This window comes from Rhinatrema bivittatum, chromosome 2 (assembly GCF_901001135.1).
Source record: "Rhinatrema bivittatum chromosome 2, aRhiBiv1.1, whole genome shotgun sequence".
Taxonomy (NCBI): domain Eukaryota; kingdom Metazoa; phylum Chordata; class Amphibia; order Gymnophiona; family Rhinatrematidae; genus Rhinatrema; species Rhinatrema bivittatum.
The window spans coordinates 412,084,989-412,110,980 of NC_042616.1; the positions used below are offsets into that span (position 1 = coordinate 412,084,989).

Consider the following 25,992-nt stretch of genomic DNA (forward strand, 5'->3'; position numbering starts at 1 on the left):
ATTGGCCACTGTTGGAAACAGGATGCTGGGCTCGGTCTGACCCAGTATGGCAATTCCTTATGTTCTTTGTACAGATTGGATTCCTCTGTTTTCCTAACAGGTGTGATATTTGCAATGTTGCTTTTTCATACATAGGATAGTTGCTGTTTGAGTGCTGGCAGTTCGTGGTGTGTTGGTTTGTAATTGTAATTCAGTTTACTTTTGGCTTTTTGAGGCCCAAGCCCACACCCAGCAGGTATTACATTAGGCCTAATAGCATATGGGCTCCAAATGTCTGTTTTGCAAGGTTTTCTGACTGGCTCCACAACAGTGCATGTAAATATAATATACATGTTGTAAGAGATATTTTTATCTCAGAAGACTGTATTTCGATTGCCCTTTTTCATAATGTTTACTTGCCTAGGGCAGAGGAGGGGGGGGGAAAGGCAGCACAAGGATGTAAGGTTCACCTAGGGGACCTAAGACCAGAAAATTTCTTTCACACAATTTACAGTGGGGGTTTTTTGTCACTTATTCTTGATTTTATTTTTATTTTTTATACTTTACATATTGATAACAGCTGGATTTTGTTGACTGATTTGAATTTTTCTGGTGCATAATTAATTCACTTGAATAAAGGGCATACCCTTTGCTTTGTACTGGGGTTGAAATTTAGTGGTTTCAAAATTCAAAGAATGTGCGTTTAGGTATGGTTTGAGAGTAGATTACTACAGTTTTTCATGGGGACAGTCCACCAGATAACCAGCCCTCCCTGCAAAGGAACTACTTGCCTACTATTGGCAGTATGGGGAAAAAGTATCCTAGATATGCTCACCATTCTGATAATTTTATTCTAATCTCACCGTGCTATAAACAAGGTTCAGACAAAAAAAAAAAGTTATTGTTAAGAAAACAAGAGAAGCCAATGAATGACTCCATGAAAATCCATGGAAGTTTGGCAGGGTAATCATTTGTACAGGGCTGCAAAACAGGTAGCACTGGCCCTGTCCACATGGCAGTAAGCAGCTTTGCCCCTAAGCCAAAAGGACCAAGTGCATCTTGTAGCATTCTTTACAAACCTTTACATTCTTCCTTTCAAACTTGCACACCATGCCTGCCATCCCTTAGATTGCTCTTACACCCTTTTCCTTAGAGCGCTCTTATTCCCGTTCTTTACATTGCTGTTACCCAGTTTCTCACAAGCCCTCTCACAAGCCCTCTCACATACAGCATAGTTCTCTGCTTCAACGACAGGGGAGAAGAAAAAAGGGTTCGCACTCACAAAGCGGGGAGTAGCTGGCTTGTTACGGCGGTTACTACCCCAAACCAAATGTGTCTGATACTTCACTTTCGATGCATATCCAGCATGGCTCTCTGCTTCAACGGCATGGGAGAAGACTGATACATCACGCATTTCCAGCATAGCTCCCTGCTTCAACAGCAGGGGAGAAGAAAAACAACCAATAAGGGCTGTATAACATAGTCTGGGTAAAACAAATAAGCATGGGTGTAGCTTGCTTATTGCGGCGGTTACTACCCCTACTACCCCTAACTAATCAAGCTAGATATTTCAATGGTGGGGGTGGAAGGTAAATAGAACCAAGAGCTAAGAGAAACAGATAAGTATGAGAGAAAAAATGTGTGAAGCTTGCTGGGCAGACTGGATGGGCCGTTTGGTCTTCTTCTGCCGTCATTTCTATGTTTCTATGTTTCTATGATTCCCCTCATCCAGAGCTCCTAGAAGCCTTCCTCACCGCTCCTCCTCCTCCTCCTCCTCCCGGATAAGGCTGGGATCTGTGATAGCCTCCTACACTGCTCCCTTCAGGGACTCCTGCTGGGAGGGGCCCGGGCATGTATTTTTTCTCCTTCTCTTTCACAGGGACTGCTTTGTACAGTGTGAGTATGTTGAGAGCTCTTTTTATATCTTCTCCTCAGGCTTGGGAAATGACCAGACTCTTGGAGCCTGCTGTGCCCACACCTGAGAAGCAAGCAAGGATGTACTCGGTAGCACCCCAGGCTGGGATGCGGGTCAGAGGTGAGTGAGTCGTACTCGATGGTCCCAGAGTGGGTCAAACCAAATTCTCAGGGGACTGGGGGAGAGCAGAGTGGCCCCCAAACTTAGCTCAAAGAACCCCCCTCCTCTGAAGGAAGATATGTTCCTTTTACTGGGTGTAGCATAGTATCCAAGGATCCTCGCAAGTTTAGGAAAAAAATGTTCTCCTTTCTCTTTCATGCTTCCTATTCATCATTCCCCCATTGCTCATTCTTCCAAGTTCCTCCCCTCCCCCCTCCCTCAAACACATCTTTCACCCTTCCGTATTCCTTTTTGTCTCTGTTCCTGCCGTTTGTTTGGCCCTGCCACCAGTGACAGAGTTAGGTTTTTGCCGCATCCAGGCACTGTTGGTGCTGCTGCCCCCATCATTTCTTTGGAAGGGTCAGACATGGCCCCAGGGCTCGTGGTAGCATCTTGGGTGGCTCTGTCCTTGTCTTGCAGCCTCCACGTGTGCGGCGAAAGCTGCAGAGTTGGCGGGAGGGCTGATACCACCAAGACTCTCCCTAGCCCCATGCAGGCCACCGGGAGCTGCGAAAATCTGCTTCCCTCAACAGGACGTGCGACCGTAATATTCTAATGGGGCAGTTCACGGGGGGCGCTGCGGCCCAGACACCCACCGCAACATGGTGTGACCCTGGAAACTTTACTGGCCCCAGAATTTTACCACCCTGGGCGCGGTCCTGCCTTCCATCTGGGGCTAGTGCAGCAGCTGTAGAAGCAGGAACAGTGGCTCAGAGCAGTAGCAGGCCAGCGGAAGGGGACAGAGGGAGAACACACACTCAAAGCTCATTATTGAAAGGCCTGTGTGCGGGTAAACCTTTTGAGTTGTGGGACACAAAGAACGAGCAGTCCATGTTTCCCTCCGCTGACCGCATACATTTTGCACCCACAAGAAGAGGCGTTAATGGAGGCATTCTGGGGGCAGGGCTAACTGTTAGCCGTATTCGGCACATCAGTTTGGCGGGACAAATTAGACTTAAGTTTATCTGGGTAAAGTTACGCACATTGGGGTTGACGCATTAAAGTGCGCCCATTCCAGCGCAGGGGTTTCTGCACAGTTGAGCGTGCATTTTGGACGCGCTAGTCTAGCACCGTATGCAGTAAGGAGATTAGTGCGTCCAAAATGTGCGCCCTAACAAATGTGTACCCGATGGCGCCCGTCAGATGTAAATTCCATGTAGATGAGGGCATTAGCTATTACCCCCGATGCAGGAAAGTGCTGGGTGCCCAACGCACAGTTTTTAACGCAGCAGATTTAACTCCGGCCTCGGAGGTAGAGTAAGATCAGCTTGCAGACGAGGGGCTCATGAAAACCATAAAAAAAAAGTTTTGTTGTGATAAGTGTGTCCTCCTCCTTAGTATCATTGTGACACTTTAATGTACTGCTTGCAGTGGAGAAAAATAAATGTATATTTTGAATTGATTAAAAGAAACCCACTTTTCTTATGGCCACGCAATTTAGACGTCCATAGCAAAGGGCGCATAATATTTTTGCTGAGGTTGCTGAAGTGAATAATAACAAAAAAAGAAGCGGGATGAAAACAGATTCTTGTTTTGAGCACCCGTTACAATTGGGCGCCCCGATGCAATAAGCTATTGCATGCTATAGACACACAATTTTCCTTTAGCACGCCCCTTTTAACGCTGCCGCTCATTTAAATATTGATTTGGTGTGCACAGGTGATGTGGCTGCGCGCACATTAAGACAACAGGCGCTCAATACTAGCCCCAGTTTTCTGTGCACGTTTTACTGTATTGGCCCCATAATTTGCCACGTGCTGGCTTGCTGAACATTGATCGCTCAGGGTCTCGAAGACTGCCCCTCTGCTGCTTCTTTCTGCAGCATATGCTCTCTGTTACGGCAAAAATAAAGGTTAACAGATAAACACAAAAAACACAAGCTGATATCTTTTTATTGGACTAACGTAATACATTTCTTGACTCTGGCAGAATAAGCAGAGTGAACATGTGCCAAGGAAAGGAGCAGCTGTGGGGACAGTTGCTGCCTTTCTTGCTGTGTGCTCCAGTTGCCACAGCTTGGAGATCTGGAGGGAGACATAGGGCATAGGAAGGACCATGAGGGGGGGGACTGGCTGCCTTTCGGAAGAACTGGGCTGGCTGAGCACCCTTGCCACTGCGTGGGCCACAGACTGAACACAGCCCCGCTGCAATGCTGGAGCTGCATTCTGTCTGCTGCTGTAACTCCAGCCCTTCTGTAGAGTTTAATCTTTTTTCATTCTGGGGGCTTCTCTGATGGTTTTTGTGAAAAGGCATAAGACAATCTGATGATGTACTTACAAACTAGGGCAGTTTGTGGAGGGGGACCGAGCCATAACTCGTGGTCCACAGATTTCAGATCAAGTGATTTGCAGTTTTGCTTTTGTCATGACTGCAGTTTAAATCAAGTTTCAAGAATCCTGGATTAAATTGAGAGGCTCTGGATAATTTTTAGCATATATCAAAATCAAATTTGTCCTTAACATGCAAAGACAACTAAATGAACCAAGCCTTTTACAAAGTTCTTTTAGGAAGGTCAAAAAAATTGTTCTATAAGCGGGAGGAAAGAGTCAGTCTTTCAAGGCCCTTAAGGGTTTTATCTTCCTGGGGTTCCTCTACAACCAGTCTAGCAAAAAGAGCATGCTCCATGCTGTAGATGCTGTTCAAAAATAAAATCCTTTACTGTAGATTTGATTTGCAAGGACCCAAAAATCAAAGCAGGTACGCTGTGGTTTAGTGTACAGTCAATATGGAAAAAATGAGGTCCAAACAATATCACAATGTCAGGCAATAGTGATGTTGCACATCCCGGCAGTCTGGGCATAGGGCGTACCCTCTCTGGGTTCTTTCCCTGGCTCCTGCTCCAGTGGATGCAGCTGTCCCTCATTCTCTCTCACTCTTTTCCAGCGGTCAAAAGCAGATAAGCCCCTGGCTGATTTTTTTTTTCTTCAAATAATTACTGGGACCTTTCCCCTCTTAAGTAGTCTTCTCTCTGATTCCCACGAAAGAGAATTCTCTTTCTCCAACCTCCGAAGAAATCCTTCTTAAGCTCCATAATCATCTCCCCTCCTCTTAGAGACCTCTTCCTTTTATCTTCAGACTATCTCAGGAATTTCACTTCTGGACCGCAGGACAAGGCCTGGGCACTCCAACCTTAGGCCCCAACCTACTTCCCAAGACAGAAGGCAGGGCTGGCAGTCCTTTTACCTTGGCAAGACCACCTTCCCAGTAACTCTCTCCTGAGAGAGGTAACCCCACCAAGAAGCCCCTGAACCACCAGGGCACAGGAATTTTCTACTCTACTAATAAGGGGACGGCTTTGGGATGCTCTTACTTGGCCCATCCCATGGCTCAGTGGCAAGTGCTGTGTTCTGCTATGTGGAGGGACCTGGATGGGTTTCCCAAGCTGGGCCTTGGCTTCCTGGTCTGGCCAGGGCTGGAGATGGCTGCGGTGGCCACGTTCACAGCGCTCTGGGGTTGAGGCAGTCCCACTTGCTGCTCAGTGGCAATGCTTACTGATTGTACTAAGGGTGCGTCCAGGGAAAAACTTTAGTTTTGCTTTTCATTTTCTCTACAACTTTTTTTTCTTTCCTTTCTGCATTTTGCTGAAACAGTAACAAAACAAAACAAAATAAAATGTTGGGGGTTTTTTTTAATGACATTTCCTATGAGAAACAATCCAAAACAAAACCCATAAATGTTGTTGTGCTTTCCCTGTTGTTTAGAAACGACAGCCATGTCTAACGTGCCCCAGGTGCCTTGGCCCCCAGCTATGGCTGGACTAGGGTCAGTTGTACAAGTAGGGGACAAACCCCTGGGTAGTTGTCAATGAAAGATCAAGGCTCTGTTGCCTGCCAGAGGTAGTTTCCAAAAGAGCTAAAAGCTCAAAGAAGCAGGAGGAAACCACCAGGAAAAAAATACAAGTAAAAAAAACCCAAAGCAAAACAACTAATATAGATCTGATGAAGTTTGCTTGTTCCTCCAGCACGAAGGAGTCCTTCACAATTTACCTCCTCCAGATAATAGGCCTAGTTGCTTAAGGGTTTCCTTCCATTCTGTACTGAAGGGAAAAACTTGGATAAATCACCCTTTATCCTCACCCTCCCCAAGTCGCAAAACAGAAATGGTGTATGAAATCAGGAACGGGTAGCAGTCGCTATTGACTTGGAAGCCATTTCCTCAGCAGCAGAAGTGTCGCAGTGACTTAAGAAGCACCAGCAGTGACAATATTGGTGGTACTGTGCAGTGGCTTATCTGTCATTGAGTGAGTCTGGCAAAGAAGCCAGGGCCACCAGTGAAGGTGCTACCTGCTGCTCTGTGGAGCAGCTGAAGAACAAGAAGCCCAGCCTGGGGCCATTGGTAGACAAACCAACCGGCGCCTGAAGTAGAAGACAGGCCTGGTGAGGGGCTGTCGGTGGACTAAAGAAGAAATGAGGCCTGGAATAGGGTTATTGGCAGATCCCCAACCTGCAGTTGGGGATCTGTCACCACTTTTCTGTCACCACTGTCACCACTTTTCTGTCACCACTGCCTGCGCATCAGGCAGTGGTGACAGAAAAGTCACCACTGCCTGATGCGCAGATAGAGCCCAGTATCTGGGTGGAGCCCAGTATCTGGGCTCTACTCTCAACCCCTTGCAGCAATAAGAGATACCAGTGGAGGCTCTAAAACTGACAGGAACTCCTTTCTGAGAACCTGTGTTATCAAGCATGCCTCTTCTTCCCAACTGTAACATGAGCCCCAGAGTGTGGCAATTATAATTAACGGGCAGCATGCAGGACATGGCTAGCTGGGACCCCGCTTTGTGCAGTACACAAGGTGCACACAGCCCCTCCTCATCTTCCATGTCATTGAGGTTTTTAAGCTTCTGTCTTCTCCCCAGGCTGAGTGAGACCTGAGAAGCATTCACTGAGCGCACTGAGAACAGCAGCAGTGAACGAATTCTGGCAGCAACATGCAGCAGCCAAGGAAACTTAACTGAGCCAGCTGTCTGCACCACACTGACTTCTCCCTTATTTATTTATTTAAAAGTATTTGTTTCCCCGCACCCTGCAAAGTTCGAGGCTCCTACAGGAGCTGGTGCATTGTGAACGTTCATGTGTATCTTTGCCCCCTCTCTCTCCTTGTTTTAAAAATTGGAAGAGAGACTGGTGAGGCTTTCAGTGCTTCCCTAGCTCTTCTGTTGGCCATATGAGTCCGCTCCACATCCGGTCTGCCTGCTCTGTGGAGGCCTAGTGCACCACACAACTTTTTTTTTTTTTAATTTTTAAATTTTAAAGAAGAAAATCTTGTACAGAAATATCAGTGCATAGCAATCATTACATATAACTACTCCTAGGGGAATTCTGCGCTACTGCGGAATGCAGAATTTGCACAGAATTCCTCCTTCGCGCAGATTTCCTCCCTCACGGCGCAGATTTCTTAGATTTCACCACTGCTGCGCAGATTTCCTCCCTCGCTGCCCTTCCTCGCACCGTTGCCGTTGCCTTGCGATTTCCTCCCGCGCCGGAAAAGGATAAAAAAAAACAAAAACGGAAGCATGCCGGGGGCATTGCATCGCAGCACGGCACCTGCAATGAAAAATTACAAGTGATCCCCAAAACCCATTTCCTCTCCAGCCCTGCACCGGTTCCGCAGCAGATTACGAGCAAAGGGCTCCCTCAGGTACACGTGACCCCAGAGCAGGTCCGGGCAGCAGTGGGGTGCGCAGCTCTCGCTCGCACTTCAGTCGCCACAAACATGGCTCCCAGCCGGTTTGAGCCTCCTTCTGAGAAACGATTTTCCAAAAGTAGCCCATCGTAGAGGCTCCCCCATATTGTCCCCAGTGAAAAATCTGTTGTATGTTTATCCATGAAATCTCTATTTTTAATGGTAAAGATGACAGCACAGAAGAGAAATAACAGAATGCGTTAATAATTTTCCCTATAGCATGTATCATGGTTTAGCTTCCTCCTGGGCCCTGATAGGGAAGGGGGAAAGGAGAAGAATGGGAAACAGGGAGCAGGAGGAGAGAGAGAGAAGGGAGGGGAAAAGAGGGGAGGGGGAAGAGGGACAGACTCAGGTGGAGAGGTTAGCAACAACTGCAGCAGTCCCTGCCAGCTTGGCTCATCTGCCAGCAGCAGCCATTGACACTGCTGGCAGATGAGCCAAGTTGCCAGGGACACTCATTGCACTGAAATGCAGAATAATTTGCAAAAAATATTGTGTTATTTTGAAAAATAAATGTGCAGAATTGTGCAGAATTTAGAAAATGTATGCGCAGAATTTTCAATTTTTTTTGTTGCAGAATTTTTAATTTTTTTGCGCAAAATTCCCCCAGGAGTACATATAGCAGGAAATAACAAATACAATACCAGTATTCATAAAACTTGCACTGGAAAAAAAGAAAAGATAAAGGGGGGTCTCAGAAACAGGAGCGATGTTTTTTACAATCTATCATCCCTGAGGAAATTATAGGGAGCTGAGCAAGGTTCACAACAAACATCTCTCATTGCCAAACCAGCTTACAGCCATTAGGTGAGCGTGTCCAAAAACGCTCTAAGTTGTACAGGCTCAAAAAAGGAATAACTCACATTTTGATACATAATACAGCACTTGCAAGGGTATCGGAGAACAAATTTATCCCCTATTTGAAGAGCGTCCGGGCGCATAGAAAGAAAATTCTTTCTGCGAGATTGAGTAGATTTTGTAAGGTCAGGGTAAACCCAGATCTTTTGACCATAAAATAGAGACTGTCTATTTCGAAGAAAAAGTCTCAGAATATTGGTGTTGTAGGGCCTGGTTTAATATTTGCAGTATTGCCTTTTCATAGGCAGGGTTTTATAGTTTGAGTGCTAGCAATTAGTGCTGTTTTGGTATGGGAGGTTTACTATATTCTAATTGTAATACAGTTTACTCCTGGCTTCCTGAGGATTGTGCTGTCCTCGCACGTCCTTTCTTCCTTGAGCTGCTGTATAAATCAGATAACCTTCATTCCAGCATTAGATACTCAGACTCAGTTCTTAACTTCCAAAATACATATTCGAACAATGAATGACCTGTGGTGTTAGGGAAATACCTACAGTACTTGAATATGATTTGCTCTGAAGTGCCTGAAAAGCAAAATATAAATAAATAATACTTCACTACAATGAAACGGAGTGGAGAGTAACTGCACAGATTCTCTGGGATTGTGACAGCTGTGCTGAGGTTTTTCTGAATTCTTTAGTGGAATGTAACTGATAAGAAACAATTCCTTTTCTCAGGGTTTTGTGATAGAGACATCAGAAGGTGCTGCATGCTTAGCTGAGAGCCTTTTTCAAACTGAAAAAGTCCCTCCAAAGGAACAAACTGTCCTAGAATGCCTTAGGTCAAAGGGACCAATTGGGAAGAGAAAAACACTCTTGAGTCAGGAAATGCAAAACAGGCAATGTTCCCTCAGGAAGTTCAGAACATTCAAACAGCAGTTCTAATGACCTACTGGAGAAAAAGTTATAGGCCTGCAGAGAAACTAAGTTAAACAATACAGCCGCAGAACACAGGATGGCAGTGTAACAAGGAAAACATATAAAATAGACTGTGAATACAAAACAGGGATCAAACCCACATTCAGCATACAGTACAATAGGCCTTTTGGTTCCAAGTGTCTTTTTTGCAGGTTGGAGTAATTTTAACTCACATTTCTGGGGCTAGTGTAAGTTTATGGGGCTGAACCTGGTGTTGTAGTGTGGGGGTCCTGTATCTAGGATTTATAAGGTCCAGGTTCAGCTGCAATGTGCCTGAGCTAGTTAGTCAGATAAACCTATCTGATTAAGTTGCCCAGGATATTGCGCTGCTGAATATTCCCAGCTATCTAAAAGTTAGCTGAATAAGTCTGTCCGGCTGCGGAATATATGAAATCAGATAGACAGAGAGATAGATAAGTTACCTGACTAACTTTGACATTTATCTGGCTAACTAAACTCCCTATTAGGATACGGAGAAGTTGCACGAAGACCTGAGTTTTGCAGTTCAGAAACACGGACTTTGTTGAAATGGGGAAGTACCTGGAGAAAGAACTAGAAGGCTGGGAGAAAATGAGAGATGTGGAACAACAGTGGGCCAAACTAAAAGGGGTAATTACCAAGGCAATTAATCTATATGTTAGAAAAGTAAAGAAAAGCAAGAGAAAAATGAAACCTATCTGGTTCCCAAAGGAGGTGGCTGATAAAATAAAAGCTAAAAGAACAGCGTTTAAGAAATATAAAGGATCCCAAAGGGAGGATTACAAGGAAGAATATCTGGTGGAACTGAGGGAGATGAAGAAAGTAATCAAGAAAACAAAAAGTAAAGTGGCAGAAAGGATTGCCAAAGAGGTAAAGCAAGGTGACAAAACATTTTTCAGATACATCAGAGAAAGGAGAAAAGTCAGAAGTGGATAGTGAAACTGAAAGGTGAAAAGGATCAATGTGTGGAGAGAGACGAAGAAATGGCGGAAATATTAAACAAATACTTCAGTTCGGTGTTCACTAAAGAGGACCCTGGAGAAGGACCGTCCCTAGTTAACAAGAAACTAGAGGGGAGAAGAGTAGATGAAACTCCGTTTACAGAAGAGAATGGAAAGAGCCAAGAAATCTGAAAGTGGACAAAGCCATGGGGCCTGATGAGGTTCATCCCAGGATACTGAGGGAGCTCAGAGATGTTTTGGTGGGTCCACTGCATGACCTGTTCAATAGATCCCTAGAAACGGGAGTTGTGCCTAGTGAATGGAGAAGAGCGGCAGTGGTCCCGCTTCACAAGATTGGGAGCAGAGAGGATGCTGGAAACTACAGGCCGGTTAGCCTCACCACGGTGGTGGGAAAAGTAATGGAGTCGCTGCTGAAAGAAAGAATAGTGAACTATCTACAGTCAGAAGAATTGCTGGACCAGAGGCAGCATGGATTCACCAGGGGAAGGTCCTGTCAGACAAATCTGATTAACTTTTTTGATTGGGTAACTAGGGAATTGGATTGAGGAAGAGCGCTTGATGTCATCTACTTGGATTTCAACAAACCTTTTCATACAGTCCCGCACAGGAGGCTTGTGAATAAAATGAGAAGCTTAGGAGTGAGTACCAAGTTGGTGGCCTGGATTGCAAACTGGTTGATGGACAGAAGACAATGTGTGATAGTAAATGGAATTTACTCTGAAGAGAGAGCAGTGTTAAGCGGAGTGCCGCAAGGATTGGTGGTGGGACCGGTCCTGTTCAATATCTTTGTGAGCGACATTGCATATGGGGATAGAAGGTAAGGTTTGTCTTTTTGCGGATGATATTAAGATCTGCAACAGAGTGGACACGCCGGAAGGAGTGGCGAGAATAAGACGGGATTTAAGGAAGCTGGAAGAGTGGTCGAAGATATGGCAGGTGAGATTCAATGCCAAGAAGTGCAAAGTCATGCATATGGGGCGTGGAAATCCGAAAGAACTGTATTTGATGGGGGGTGAAGGGCTGATGTGCGGGGAGCAGGAGAGAGAACTTGGGGTGATAGTGTCTAACGATCTGAAGTCGGTGAAACAATGGGACGAGGCGATAGCTAAAGCCAGAAGAATGCTGAGCTGCACAGAGAGATAAATATCTAGTAACAGAAAGGAAGTGATGAACCCCTTGTACAGGGCCTTGATGAGGTCTCACCTTGAGTACTGTGTTCAGTTCTGGAGACCGTATCTCCAAATGGACAGAGACAGAATGGAAGCGGTCCAGAGAAGGGCGACCAAAAAGGTGGATGGTCTTCATAAAATGACTTATGTATATCCTGGAGGAGAGGAGAGGAGGAGCAGGGGTGATATGATACAGACTTTCAGATACTTGGAAGGTTTAATGATCCATGGCCAACAACAAACCTTTTCCGTTGGAAAAAAAATCAGTAGAACCTAGGGGTTATGATTTGAAACTCCAGGGAGGAAGACTCAGAACCAATGTCAGGAAGTATTTCTTCATGGAGAGGGTGGTTGATGCCTGGAATGCTCTTCTGGAGGAAGTTGTGAAGACTAAAACTGTGAAGGATTTCAAAGGGGCATAGGATAAACACTGTGGATCCATAAAGGCTAGAGGATGGGAATGAAGAGAAGAGCCATGGGGGTGGCTTGCTGGAATGGTGGCTACTACCTGATGATTACCACCCTTACTCAATAAGCCTTCTCATGGTTAATGCAACTCCAACATTGCTCTCTGCTTCAATGGCAAGGAGAAATGTGGACAAGAGGATTTGCATTCAGACAACAACCAACAAGGACTGAACTACACAGTCTGGGTAAACAAATAAGCGTGGGGGTAGCTTGCTTATTGCGGTGGATACTACCCTAAGCCAATTAAACCTGATATTTCACTTTGAAAGTGTTGCTGTCTGCTTCAACGGCAGGGGGAAATGTGGAAAAGAGGATGGACATTCAGACAACATCCAACAAGGCATTGATTTGTGCAGACTGGGTAAACAAGCATCAGGGTAACTTGCTTGATGCGGCGGTTACTACCCTTAACCATTAAGCCTTATGATTCACCTTTGAATCAACTCCAACATTACTCTCTGCATCAACGGCAGGGGGTGGCAGGAAATTCGAATCAAACAGTTACCAACAAGGGCCCTGAACTTGGTGGTCGGTGAAACACGTAAGTATGGGAAATAAGAGTGGGAGCTTGCTGGGCAGACTAGATGGGCTGCTTGGTCTTTTTCTGCCATCGTTTTTATGTTTCTATGATCTCTACCTCAAGGGCCATAAATTAAAAACAGAAACATCCAAATACTGAAACCCTGGGAGACCAGACTCTCTGGGGCAGCTTTCAAACTGTGCACAGAAGTATAAAGTCTGCAGGTAGTTTTTACTCGCAAACTTTATACCAGTTTCCAAAAGGAAAATATACCCTTTTGAAAAATGAGTTGGAAAAAAATACATGCACAGACTTTCACTTGCTATTGGTTTGGGGACGGTTTTAGACTCTGCACTCTCCGTGAGCAGCAAGCTCATGTGGCAGCTATAGAAAGCAGAGGCCTGCTATGTCTCATTTTTATTGGCACACTGATTGAGAACTGCTGCCCTAATGGACTGTGCCCGCTCGTGATGTCAGAAAGCTCAGTGAGGCGAAGGAATCACACAGACAGCAATGGAGCTGTTGGATACAGGAAGCAGATGCAGTTCCAAAGGCATGGGTCCATGAGCTATCTCTGTCACCCAGGGAGTTAGGCAGGGGAAATCAAAGCAAAAGCTTTACATTCCTAAAGTTTCTAATAGTGTCTTAAAGTCGGAGAAAAGTAGGAGTAAGAATTTTCCAAAGAATTGGAGAAATCTCTTGCTCTAGGAATTTTCCAGGAAACGAAAAAAATCCTAGCCTTGGAGCGGGAGATTTCCATTTGGGTTGGCCAGAAGGGAGCTGTAAACCACACAGCAAGGTGCTTCACTCTACATCAGTGGAGTGGAGGAGTAGCCTAGTGGTTAGAGGAGCAGGCTACAAACCAGGGTTCAAATCCCACTGCCTCTCCTTGTGACCTTTGGAAAGTCACTTTACCCTCCGTTGCCTTAGGTACAAACTTACACCTAGATGCACTAAGCTGCAATGTTTTTTCAGAGAAGGGAAAGGGTGTTGTCACAATAGTGGCCCAATAACAAATTGTGGCAGTATGACTGCATTGTTTTGTCTTGCAGAGAAACAGTGCAGGGCAAATCAGTGCGGCATCGACCCTTTACACATGATGGCGGCCCCCAAAGCTTGGTGTCACCATCGCCTTAAATCGCCTTAAAGCCTCTTGGGGATCACCATCGCCTTAAATCCCTCCTTCTAGAATCTAGAGCCTCTTTTCCATTGAAAGAGGCTCACCTCCTGTGCATGGAAACCTTTGAGATATTTCAGTGTGTCTATCATATCTCCCCTATTTTGCCTTTGCTCCAGGGGGCACATGTTTAGATCTTTAAATCTAGCCCCATATGCTTTAGAACAAAGACCACTGACCATTTTAATAGCCACTCTCTGGACCGACTCCATTCTGTTTATAACCTTTTGGAGGTGTGGTCTCTAGAACTGTACGCAGTATTCCAAATGAAGTCTCACCAGGGACCTATACAGGGGCATTATCACCTCCCTTTTTCTGCTGACCATTCCTCTCCCTTTGCAGCTAAGCATCTATTTGGCTTTTGCCATAACTTTATCTACCTGTTTGGCCATCTTAAGATCATCAGATACAATTACTCCCATATCCTGCTCTTTTGTGTTTAAAACATTTTTGCCTCCAGTACTGTACCTCTCCCTTGGCTTTTTGAACCCTAAAAGCATTACTCTGCATTTTTTAGCATTAAATCATAGCTGTCAGTCACTAGACTATTCCTCGAGCTTTGTTAGATCCCTCCTCATGTTTTCCACACCTTCCTGGCTATCAGCCTTTTTGCAGATTTTGGTATCATCAGCAAAGAGACAAACTATTTCCGACAATCCTTCTACTGTGTTGCTCACGAAAATGTTGAAAAGAACCGGTTCCAGGACTGATCCCTGAGGCATACTACTAGTAACGCCTCTCTCCTCAGAGAAAACTCCATTACCACTACCCTTTGTTGTCTCCCACTCATCCAGTTTCTAACCTAGTCAGTCACTCTAAGTTCTATACCAAGGGTGCACAATTTATTTATTAGTCTGCTGTTTGGAACCATGTCAAAGGCCTTACTGAAACCCACGTATACTACGTCTAGCGTTCTCTCTTGATCCAACTCTCTGGTCACCAAATCAAAGAAATTGATCAGATTCGTCTGACAAGACTTATCTCTGGTAAAACCATGCTGCTTCAGACCTTACAATTCATTGGACTCCAGAAACTGCACTATCCTCTGTTTTAGCAGCGATTCCATTAATTTGCTCACCACAGAGGTCAGACTAACCAGCCTATAGTTCCCAGCCTCCTCCTTATTCCCACTTTTATGAAGAAGAACCACATCTGCCCCCTCCAGTCCTCTGGAACTACTCCCGACTCTAAAGAAGTTTCTCCCTCGGATGTATCCCATCTGGCCTCATTGCCTTAACTACTTTGCAAATGCAACAAAGTGAACACACTCAGGGACTAGATAGAACGAGGCGTGATCTAAGAAAGCTTAAGGACTGATCTAATGCTTGGCAGATAAGATTCCATGCCAAAAAGTGCATGCATCTCTGGTTTACAAATTTGCAGGAATAATATGCAATAGTTGGTGAACAACTGATGTGCACGACCTTTGAGAAGGATTTTGAGATTATAGTGTTAGATGATCTTAAAGTAATGAAACAGTAAGATAAGCTGATGGCTAGAGCCAAAGGGGTGTTGGATTCATAGGGAGAGGCATAACTAGTAGAGCAGTGGCTCCCAACCTGGGGTCCGAGAGGCCATCACAGAGAGTCTGCCAGAAGGGAGGCAACCAAAGTGTAACTGCTGAGAAATAGAGCATACGTTCTACATTTTACCCAGTTTAGTCCTATCATTGATAAATATCAAGTTTACTGTTTACCAAAGTCTCCTTCAGAATTTCTGTTACCTTTCCAATATGTTATACCCCACTTTGGGTGAATTTCTTATTTTAAAAAATGGGTAATAAATTCAAATAAATAAAAGAACATTTGGGATGTGACTGTGAGTGTTGTATTTGTAGACCCTTGGGCTAAGGCAGGATTGGCTCTACCTGCAAGGAGGAGCCCTGCAGGTTCCCACTGTCGGCAGGTGGACCCGGGCGAAGCAGAGACCCGTCTGAAACTTCACCTATACCAGTCCTCATACCCCTCGGGTTAAGCTTTTGGGTGCCGGGACCGGCAGGACTTAGGTGGGGTCTCTGCTGATGGCAGGAGAAGTCGTAGTAGACTGGGTCACAGGCAGGCAGAGGTCAGACATGTCCAGAGTCCAGGCAATGGTCAGGGATAGGCAGCAGTCAATAGTATCCAAGATCAAACCGGGTATCCATCCAAGAGAAGGGAGCGGGACGGATAGGCTGGGCAGGCAGGTGAGGAGAAGAACAAGGAGGCCACGTGAATAAAGACAAGCAGGACAAGGACTGAAGACAAACAGGACTAGAACTGAAGCAAAGACAAGAAGCTGGGAAGTAATATGAACTACAAAGCATAGCTGGACCTGTTGCTGAATCGAGTTGCTGTTCGGGAGCTGCCATTTTATAGGGCAATTCTGGTGCTGTCATCTTCAGGAACTACGGCGCTTTTCCCGCCCCGGTCCCTTTAAAGGCGCCAAAGAAGAGGCACGGTGCGTTAGAGTTGGCAGTGTCCTGTTGTGGTATGGCCAGCAGTTTCTTTCCGCATTGGAAAGCGTTGTTTCATCATGTGGCAGCCTGACAGGGCTTCCCTGCATCGGGCGATGGTGTGGCTGGTCCGCGGCTTGAGGTGTAAGGGTAGTGGTTCACAGGGTTAGTTCACGGACCACCAAACGCAACAGTGGGGAGAGGGAAGGAGGGAGAGACCAGAGAAGGAATTACTAGGAGAAGAGGCCCTGGGGAGGGAAGGAGGGAAAGTACTTGGGAAGGGACCCTACAGGAGAGGGAGGAAGGAGCACAGGGGGGAAAGCACTCAGGAAGGAGCCTTGAGGGGGGGGGGGGGGGACACACCAGGGAAGGGGACATGGAAGGTATAGATTAGAATGTAAGGCATTAGAGAAGGGAACATGGACAAGGGCAAGAGGGCAGGAGAGAAGGCATGAGGAGAGGGGAGGAGGATGAGCACTCAGGAAGGGGGGAAGGGTGACTATTAACTGGGCAAACTGGTAACAAACTGAGAAAACTGGCAATGGCATTGGTATGCGTGCCTTTTAAAATTCCATTTACGTAGTAGAAGCGCAATTGCGCGCACAGACGCACGACCACTTAAAATTGAGTGCACGTGTGCGTGCAGCCACGCTATTTTATAACGTGCGCATATATGCGCGCATGTTATACAATAGCCGTGTCTCTGGGCACAGGCTGACAAATGCATGCACATATGAACCCACATGCCGGTCTAAAAGTTACCATCTTAATGAATAGGATGAACATTATTCACCTCTCTCCACTAGGAAAACTGGCCATTAAGTCCTACTCTTTGTCCCCCAGTTAAACAATGTAATCTGTGCCTTGTGGCCAAGAAAGAAATCATGTTTTATTTTTAATATAAAGCTACACTTTGCAGTGCACGTGGGTATGGAGAACAGTAGTGGCCTGTAGAGATAAAGCAAGCAACATTCAAAGGATTAGTCCGGTTGACTTTTGGAGTTAAGCTGAACAAACCCCAAGGCTTAAATATTTCACCTCACTCCCTGGATAAATTTTGTCTGTGCAACTTGTTTCCCATGGCAAAATTTACTGATGTAAAATGAAGCAGCGCTGGGGTGTTACTAGGGCATGGCTTCACTTTGTCCAGTCAGTTCTGATATTTGGCACTATCCGGACAAAGGTGGTAAGCCTGTTTGGAGTCATTATCTGGATAACTTTATCCAGGTATATTCCGCAGAACACTTATCTGGGTAAGTTCCGCTAAATATCTGGCTCAAGTTATCTGGCTCAATTTACCCAGATAACTTTCCTACCTCCCAGTTCAATATGCACCTTAAGGTGTCCTTAATGGTGATGTCTGTGCTGAAGTCATTGCTCAGTTACAGAAGACGATTCCTACTTTGCACAGTAGGATGATTCCAAAATTGTGAGACAGAAATTCTTAGGAAATCTCTGATGTGGCATAAAACAATTAGGCTGTGAGCTAATAATTCGGTTATTCCCCCCACCCTTCAGACTCCAGCCTGAACAGCAGCAGCCAGAATGAAGACCGGAAGAGGGTCCGCCTGGAGAGTGGCTACTTCTCTCTGGAGCGACGGAAATCGGAATCCAGCCGGGTGTCCTCCCCCATGCATCCAACGGGTGAAGGCCGCAGCCGCTCTCCCTCCCGCTATGACCCCTCCGGCAGCAGCATCAGCAGCTCTGGTACCGGCAGGCGGCTCACGTCTTCTGCAAGCTCTCTGGACTCGGAGTCGAGTTGGGGTGCAGCGGTGAGTAGCAGCAGCGGCGGGCAAGGACTGGTGAGGCACGACTACACAGCGCTGGCTGACATCCCCAGGCACAGGCACATCAGCAGCCAGGATGCCTTCCATCGGGAGCGCAAACAGGCTGGGCTGGGACTGCGGACCCAGAGCCCCGGAAGAGCTGAGGTGGAGCGCATGTTTGGCCAGGAGCGCAGGTAAGCGGTGCTTCCCGATGACACAATGCATGGGAGGTGAGAACAGATTTCCACAGAGATGGGGAATGCTTTCTCCTTGATGATAGGATGGGGGAGGAGGGGGAAGGATCCAGCTGTTCTGCAACTGCATAGGAATCTCCTGCCTGATCTCACAGCGCTGTCACCATCTGAGTGGCTTGTAAGGTTCCATCCTCTCTTAAATTAAAGTTGTCAAAAGCATCACATCATAGGTACAGGATCAACATAAGGGCAGGTTTTTACCCCCTTTGCATTTATGACCCTGTAGTAGGATTTTCAAATCATTCCAGGCCAACCAAACAGACTGATCCAGTCCTGGTTTTGCCCCATTGCATGCATGGAATTGTAATCCTGATGTTCCCATTGACATTCCTAAGAAAATCAGAACAAAATCACTGCAGGCAGCTGGAACAAAACCAGGACTGGATCAACCTGTTCAGCTGACCTGGGCTGAGTTTACAACCCTGACAAGACTTGTGGTTCCAGTTTCTCTAAGGCAGGGGTGCTCAAATTGGTTCCATGGGTCCCTTCAGCCAGTCGGGTTTTCAGGATATCCCCAATAAATATGTATGAGATTTATTTGCATGTACTACCTCTTGTGTATGCAAATACTTCTCATGCATATTCATTAGGGATATCCTAAAAACCTGACTGGCTGGGGGGGGGAGCATAGGAGCATCCCTGCTCTAAGGGAGGGCTACAACTCCTTAGATGCCTAGAAAAGTATACAGAAAAGCAGAAAATATTGCGATATTAAATCAGAGGAACCAAAAGGTTAAATGTGCCGGCGGGTCAGGTTAGAAAATCGGATGCTCAATTTTATGAACGTCCGTTTTCCAAACCCACAGCCAGCCACCTCTCCTGGGCTTCTGCTGCTAAGGAGGCGATAGGGGTATACTATCATCCCTAGCGCCTCCTTTTTAGCGTGACCCCCTCATGTAAATATAGAATCGTGCGCCCAGAAGAGGTGGCTGGGTGCACGTTAGGAAAGCGGGCGCTGTTTTCCCACACATTTTACAGTATTGGCCTTCACTGACACTATGCCCTCTTTAACATATAGTGCCACTCCTTCACAAGCTTGGTGCATCCTATCATTCAGGTCGATACAGTAAAACCCGCGGGAGAGTGGGCGCTCCAAGGCGAGCGCCCACTCTCCCGATGTGCGCACAGGCCACTCTCCTGTACATGCGATTTAGTATGCAAATGAGGGCCCGTGGTAAAAAGAGGCGCTAGGGACACTAGCGCATCCCTAGCGCCTCTTTTTTGACAGGAGCGGCGGCTGTCAGCAGGTTTGACAGCCAACGCTCAATTTTGCCGGCGTCGGTTCTCAAACCCGCTGTCAGCCACGGGTTCGGAAAATGGACGCCTGCATAATCTGATTTAAAATTTTTTTTTTTAGTTTTTAATTTTTTTTAAATTTTGGGGCCTCCAACTTAATATCGCGATGATATTAAGTCGGAGGGTGTACAGAAAAGCAGTTTTTTCTGCTTTTCTGTACATTTTCCTGGTGCCGGCAGAAATTAATGCCAGCCTTTGGGCAGGCATTAATTTTTGAAAGTAAAATGTGCGGCTTGGCTGCACATTTTGCTTTCTGGATCGCGCGGGAATGACTAATAGGCCCATCAACATGCATTTGCATGTTGCGGGCGCTATTAGTTTTGGGGGGTTGGCTATGCGTTTTCGACGCGCTATTACCCCTTACTGTATAAGGGGTAAAGCTAGTACATCGAAAACACGTGTCCAAACCCGGGCTAAAAGTGCACTCCACTACAGTGCACTGTACTGTATCGGCCCGACAGTGATATAATTTATACCCTGCTATCACAGTGTCCCATTGGTTATCCTCCTTCCACCAAGTTTCTGAGATGCCAGTTATATCTACTTCTTCATTCAGTGCTGTGCATTCTAACTCTTCCATCTTATTATTTAGATTTCTAGCATTTATAGACAAACAATTCAAGGTATGTTTTTTGTTTGTATTAAGAACCTGCTTCTCAGTTGGCAGGGAGGGGGGGATCTTTCTGCTCTGTCTGCTCTTTACTTAAAGGCACCTGGGCTACTTTAGCATTTATTGCAACCTCTTTATCAGGATGCCTTAACTTCCCTGTTTTGTTAGTGTCCTTCAAAGAAACATCATTCTGAACCATGTGCTTCTAAGCAACTGTCTGCTTTCCTCAATCATCTAGTTTATAATCTGCTCTCTCTCCTTTTTAATAGTTAGTGCCAGCAGCCTGGTTCCACTCTGGTTAAGGTGAAGCTCATTCTGCCAGAAGCAGGCTCCTCCTCAGCACTCTCTAAACTCTTTATCTAGGTGGCAATAAGTAAATAGCATTTATTTAGCTCATGCCTTTTCACTGGTAGCTCAAGGCGAGTTATATTCAGGTACAGTAGGTATGTCCCTGTCTCCAGAGGGCTTACAATCTAAGGGGGTCATTTACTAAGCCACAATATTTTATCGGAGGAAGGATAAAATATCGTGAGGGGGTGGTCCCATAATACTTTTCCCTGCCCAACAAAATATCGCAGTGATATTGGTGCATTCTTTTTTGTTGCAGGAAAACTCGGCGATAAAAAAAAAAAAGGAACGTGGCAGAAGTCGCAAAAATGCACGATGGCAGCCCAGTTCACAAGGAGCCGCCACTGTTTTAAAGGGCCAAATGTCCCCGAGAAAAAATAACTACACCTCCCTGAAATGTGATAGAAAATAATTAGCCCTGTTATTTTAAGTCAGCTGCGTTATTTTATTTGCATGAACTAATTTTAAAGGCAATATTCACTGCTGTTGCATGCGCCATTATAAAAAAAAAGGAAACAGTAGAAAGTAGTTAGTTAGTTACAGGCCGATGCAGAAAGAAACGCGGGAGAGCGCGCACAGTGTCCTGTGCATGCGATCCAGTAAATAAAAATATGCTAATTAGGGCCCACGGTAAAAGGAGGCACTAGGGACACTAGCATGTCCCTAGCGCCTCCTTTTTGACAGGAGCGGCGGCCGTTAGCGGGTTTGACAGCCGACGCTCAATTTTGCCGGCGTCGGTTCTCAGACCCGCTGACAGCCATGGGTTCGGAAACCGGACGCCGGCAAAATTGAGCGTCCGGTTTTCAGCCTGCGAGCCGTGAGCTAATTTTAAATTTCTTTATTTTTTTATTTTTAATTATTTTTTACTTTTGGGACCTCCGACTTAATATTGCCATGATATTAAGTCGGAGGGTGTAGAGAAAAACAGTTTTTACTGCTTTTCTGTACACTTTCCCGGTGCCGAGAGAAATGAATGCCTACCTTTGGGTAGGCGCTAATTTCTGAAAGTAAAATGTGCGGCTTGGCTGCACATTTTACTTAGTGAATCGCGCGGGAATAACTAATAGAGCCATCAACATGCATTTGCATGTTATAGACAAATGCGCGTCGAAAACGTGTGTCCAACCGCGGGTTAACAGTGCGCTCCACTGGAGCGCACTGTACTGTATCGGCCTGCAGGTTAGTTATCTTAACTCACTCCAAGGGCAGCATTTTCACAGAATGCAGGAATTTAAGCACTTCCTCCACAGAGTCATAAAGCCAGGATTTGTTTTGCCACATAACCTTTAATTTTGCTGGAAATTGTAAAACAAAAGGTACTTTCCATTGCACAAACTTTGCACAGACCAGGGCAGAGGCCTTTCTCTGTGCAGTCACCAGCATTGAATAATCCTGGAAAATTAGGATCAGAGTGCCCTTGTACGTGATAGTACGATTTTTCCTATAAGCCTGGAGAATATCCATCTTGTGAGCCGAGTTTAGAAACTTGGAGATACAGGATGTAGTTTACTGCGGTTGGCCATTCTGGCCTAAACGATGATCCCGCTCGATCCAGAGGGCGCCATGTTTACTGGGTAGATCAAACACACTTGGCAAACAGCCTTCCAAGATCTCAGCCATGACAAACTCATGAATGGTTTCAGGAAACCCAATAAACCTTAAGTTTCCTTGGCGCGATCTGTTCTCAAGATCGTCAAGCTTCTTAGCTTACTTGTCAGATTTGACTTTAAGTCGAGGCGCGCCTCCATTTCCTGAAATCATTTCACGGAGTCTGCTAGGAGCTGATTTATATCTTCAAACTTCTCATACAGCTTATCAAACTTCACATCCATTGCAGCCACTACTGCCTCAACGACCTCAGTTACCTTTATGTCCTGGGCTGCGGGAGACGGTGGTGCGCTTGATATTGCCACCATTTTAGGGTCCGCCTGATTCACTTTCGCCGTACCTCAGCATTGTGATTTTGTCATCATACAAACCAAAAGCAAGGCGCTCAGAGTAGTAGACGAGCAGTACAGAGTCACGAAGCTAAGCACCAACAAAAAATAGAATAAAATAAAAAAAATTAGAACCTCTCTGGAGGGAGAGAACGTGGAGCTCAACAAGAACACGTCTTACCCCTCCATCATGTCATGTGACTTCATGTAGTTCTAATTATATGACAGACTGTGAATGCAATACTTTGATGGGTGTTGTTAAATATATTACACTGCCTTTCTTATCTCTATTTTCCCTATCTATGTACATTTGGGGATTGGTTTCTGTTACTTGACCGGGTTATTGAGGGTTTAGTTGGCTCTAGAGAATTTACCTTGGTGTATGCTCTTTATCACTGTCACATCTGTTACCAGATGAAGGGAAGGGATACTATAAAAGGAGGATGATGCAAGGAATGTGATATGTCATATTAACATTCTTTATTTATGCATTTAAAAAGTGGATGCTCGACGCTGAATACTTGGACTTACACTCTTGTATATTTTTAGATTGTAATTTTTATTGCAACAACACCAATTAAAAAAAAAAAAAATTAGCCAAATAAAAAGAGGCAAGGCGGAGGCGGTGCTCTGGGGAGTGCCTACAGTTTATTCAGCTAGCACTGATATTTACTGCTAGCCGGATTAACTTGGCCGAGGAAAGAAAAATCACTGTGCTAAAGTTATCCTAAGAACATAAAAACATAAGAAATTGTCATGCTGGGTCAGACCAAGGGTCCATCAAGCCCAGCATCCTGTTTCCAACAGTGGCCAATCCAGGCCATAAGAACCTGGCAAGTACCCAAACACCAAGAAGATCCCATGCTAATAATGCAATTAATAGCAGTGGCTATTCCCTAAGTAAACTTGATTAATAGCAGTTAATGGACTTCTCCAAGAACTTATCCAAACCTTTTTTGAACCCAGCTACACTAACCACATCCTCTGGCAACAAATTCCAGAGCTTAATTGTGCATTGAGTGAAAAAGAATTTTCTCCGATTAGTCTTAAATGTGCTACTTGCTAACTTCATGGAATGCCCTCTAGTCCTTCTATTATCCAAAAGTGTAAATAACTGATTCACATCTACTCGTTCAAGACCTATCATGATCTTAAATAACTCTATCCTATCCCTCCTCAACCGTCTCTTCTCCATGCTGAACAGCCCTAACCTCTTCGGCCTTTCCTCATAGGGGAGCTGTTCCATCCCCTTTATCATTTTGGTTGCCCTTCTCTGTACCTTCTCCATTGCAACTATATCTTTTCTGAGATGCGGCGACCAGAATTGTACACAGAGGCATTATGACATTTTTTGTTTTATTAACCATTCACTTCCTAATAATTCCTAACATTCTGTTTGTTTTTTTGACTGCTGCAGCACACTGAACCGACGATTTTAAAGTATTATTCACTATGATGCCTAGAGCTCTTTCCTGGTTAGTAACTCCTAATATGGAACCTAACATCGTGTAACTACGGCAAGAATTATTTTTCCCTATATGCAACACCTTGCACTTGTCCACATTAAATTTCATCTGCCATTTGGATGCCCAATCTTCCAGTCTTGCAAGGTCCTCCTGTAATGTATCACAATCCACTTGTGATTTAACTACTCTGAATAATTTTGTATTGTCCGCAAATTTGACAACCTCACTCATCGTATTCCTTTCCAGATCATTTATAAATATATTGAAAAGCACCGGTCCAAGTACAGATCCCTGAGGCACCCACTGTTTACCCTTTTCCACTGAGAAAATTGAGCATTTAATCCTACTCTTTGTTTCCTGTCTTTTAGCCAGTTTGTAATCCATGAAAGGACATCGCCTCCTATCCCATGACTTTTTAGTTTTCTTAGAAGCCTCTCATGAAGGACTTTGTCAAACGCCTTCTGAAAATCCAAGTATACTATATCTACCGGTTCACCTTTATCCACATGTTTATTAACTCCTTCAAAAAAGTGAAGCAGATTTGTGAGGCAGGACTTGCCCTGGGTAAAGCCATGCTGACTTTGTTCCATTAAACCATGTCTTTCTATATGTTCTGTGATTTTGTTCTTTAGAATACTTTCCACTATTTTTCCTGGCACTGAAGTCAGGCTAACGGGTCTGTAGTTTCCCGGATCACCCCTGGAGCCCTTTTTAAATATTGGGGTTACATTGGCCACCCTCCAGTCTTCAGGTACAATGGATGATTTTAATGATAGGTTACAAATTGTAACTAATAGATCAGAAATTTAATTTTTTAGTTCCTTTAGTACCCTAGGATGCATACCATGTAACTTTATCTGGGTTCATTCTCAGGAACACTGACTTGATTTAGTTCTACTGAACTTCCAGGTAAATTTCCTGCCTCCGCCTCGCCCCTCCCAGCTTGCTCAGTGTTGACCTCTTAAGAGCCAAAATGAAACACATGGGCAAAATCTTTCTTCATGTTGTTTCTTTCCCTCTTTGGATTCCGCTCTCTTCTCCCTTTAACTGTATCCGTATGTCTCTTCCCGTCAGCCCCTGGCTCTTTCCTCTGCTGGGCTCTCCCCCAGCCCCCCCGTTTACAGGCCAGCTAAGGTACTTTAGTGCTATACCCGGAAAAGCGGTCGTCTGTCAGCTTTTGAAAGTGACGCTAACACTTCCTAGTAGATCTGCGAAGTGAAATGCATCGGGGGGGGGGGGGGAGGAAATGGGTGTGCTGGAGGGAGAGTTTGCGCTAGTTATCAGGGACAAAGAGAGCGGCTGAAAAATAGTGGGAAGCGGGAGGGAGTTCTAGTGGTATGCCACCAATTTCTCGTCAGTAAGTCTTGCCGCCTCTGCTTCAGAGGGTGAAGACACTCTTTGCCTTCATAAAAGAACTTAAGAAGGAGCTCTGGGGAATCTCAAAGAAACTCCTCCAGCACATCCCTGGGGCTTCTCTCAGCTTCCTCCATTCCCCCCACCACCCATTTGTCTCGCTCACCTTCCTCCTATAGCATCCCCTTCCTCCACTCTCCCTCTGGCTCTCCTCCCTTCCCATTCTCTCACATTTCCTTCACAATCCTTGTGTTTATGGCCCTCTTTCTTCTCTTTCCCTCCCCTAGAAGAGCAGCACATATCTAAAAAAAACCCAAAACAAAAAAACAACCCAACACCCCAGCCTTATTTCTGCACAGTTCAGTGTACAGAGTTTGAGCTGCCTGGCACTGGTAGCATTCCTGCTTATCTGGGGGAGGGAAAGGGATGCTGACCCAGGGTCAAAGAATAGAGACAGGAAGTGGCAGCTAGAAATATACTCTCTCCCCCCCCCCCCTCCCCAGCACCCCACCTCCGCCATGAACTGTCCCTACGGGATCCAGGAAAGAGAGATCAAGCGAATACCACCGTCTGACGTAAATCTGGTAGACAAACAAATATAGAAATGTATGTAGAGACAGAAAGACAGACAGATGGATATTCCTTCAGCTATGATTTGTAAAGATTATTGGGCCTCATTGATGAAAGGTTTCCCCAGAGGCATAGAATGTGCAGGAATCCTTTGATTACTTAGGCCCATCACG

General features: G+C 45.4%; 1 protein-coding gene across 1 annotated transcript in view; it reads left to right on the forward strand.

The window, feature by feature from the left end:
* The window catches only part of TRIOBP (TRIO and F-actin binding protein), a 197,255-nt gene that overhangs the window by 24,882 nt on the left and 146,381 nt on the right, over window positions 1–25,992 (forward strand). Inside the window, exons 4-5 of the mRNA XM_029590109.1 lie at window positions 1,915–2,014; window positions 17,738–18,179. Coding sequence (XP_029445969.1) covers window positions 1,924–2,014; window positions 17,738–18,179 — 533 coding nt within the window. The 5' untranslated portion in view covers window positions 1,915–1,923. The remainder of the gene's footprint in view (window positions 1–1,914; window positions 2,015–17,737; window positions 18,180–25,992) is intronic.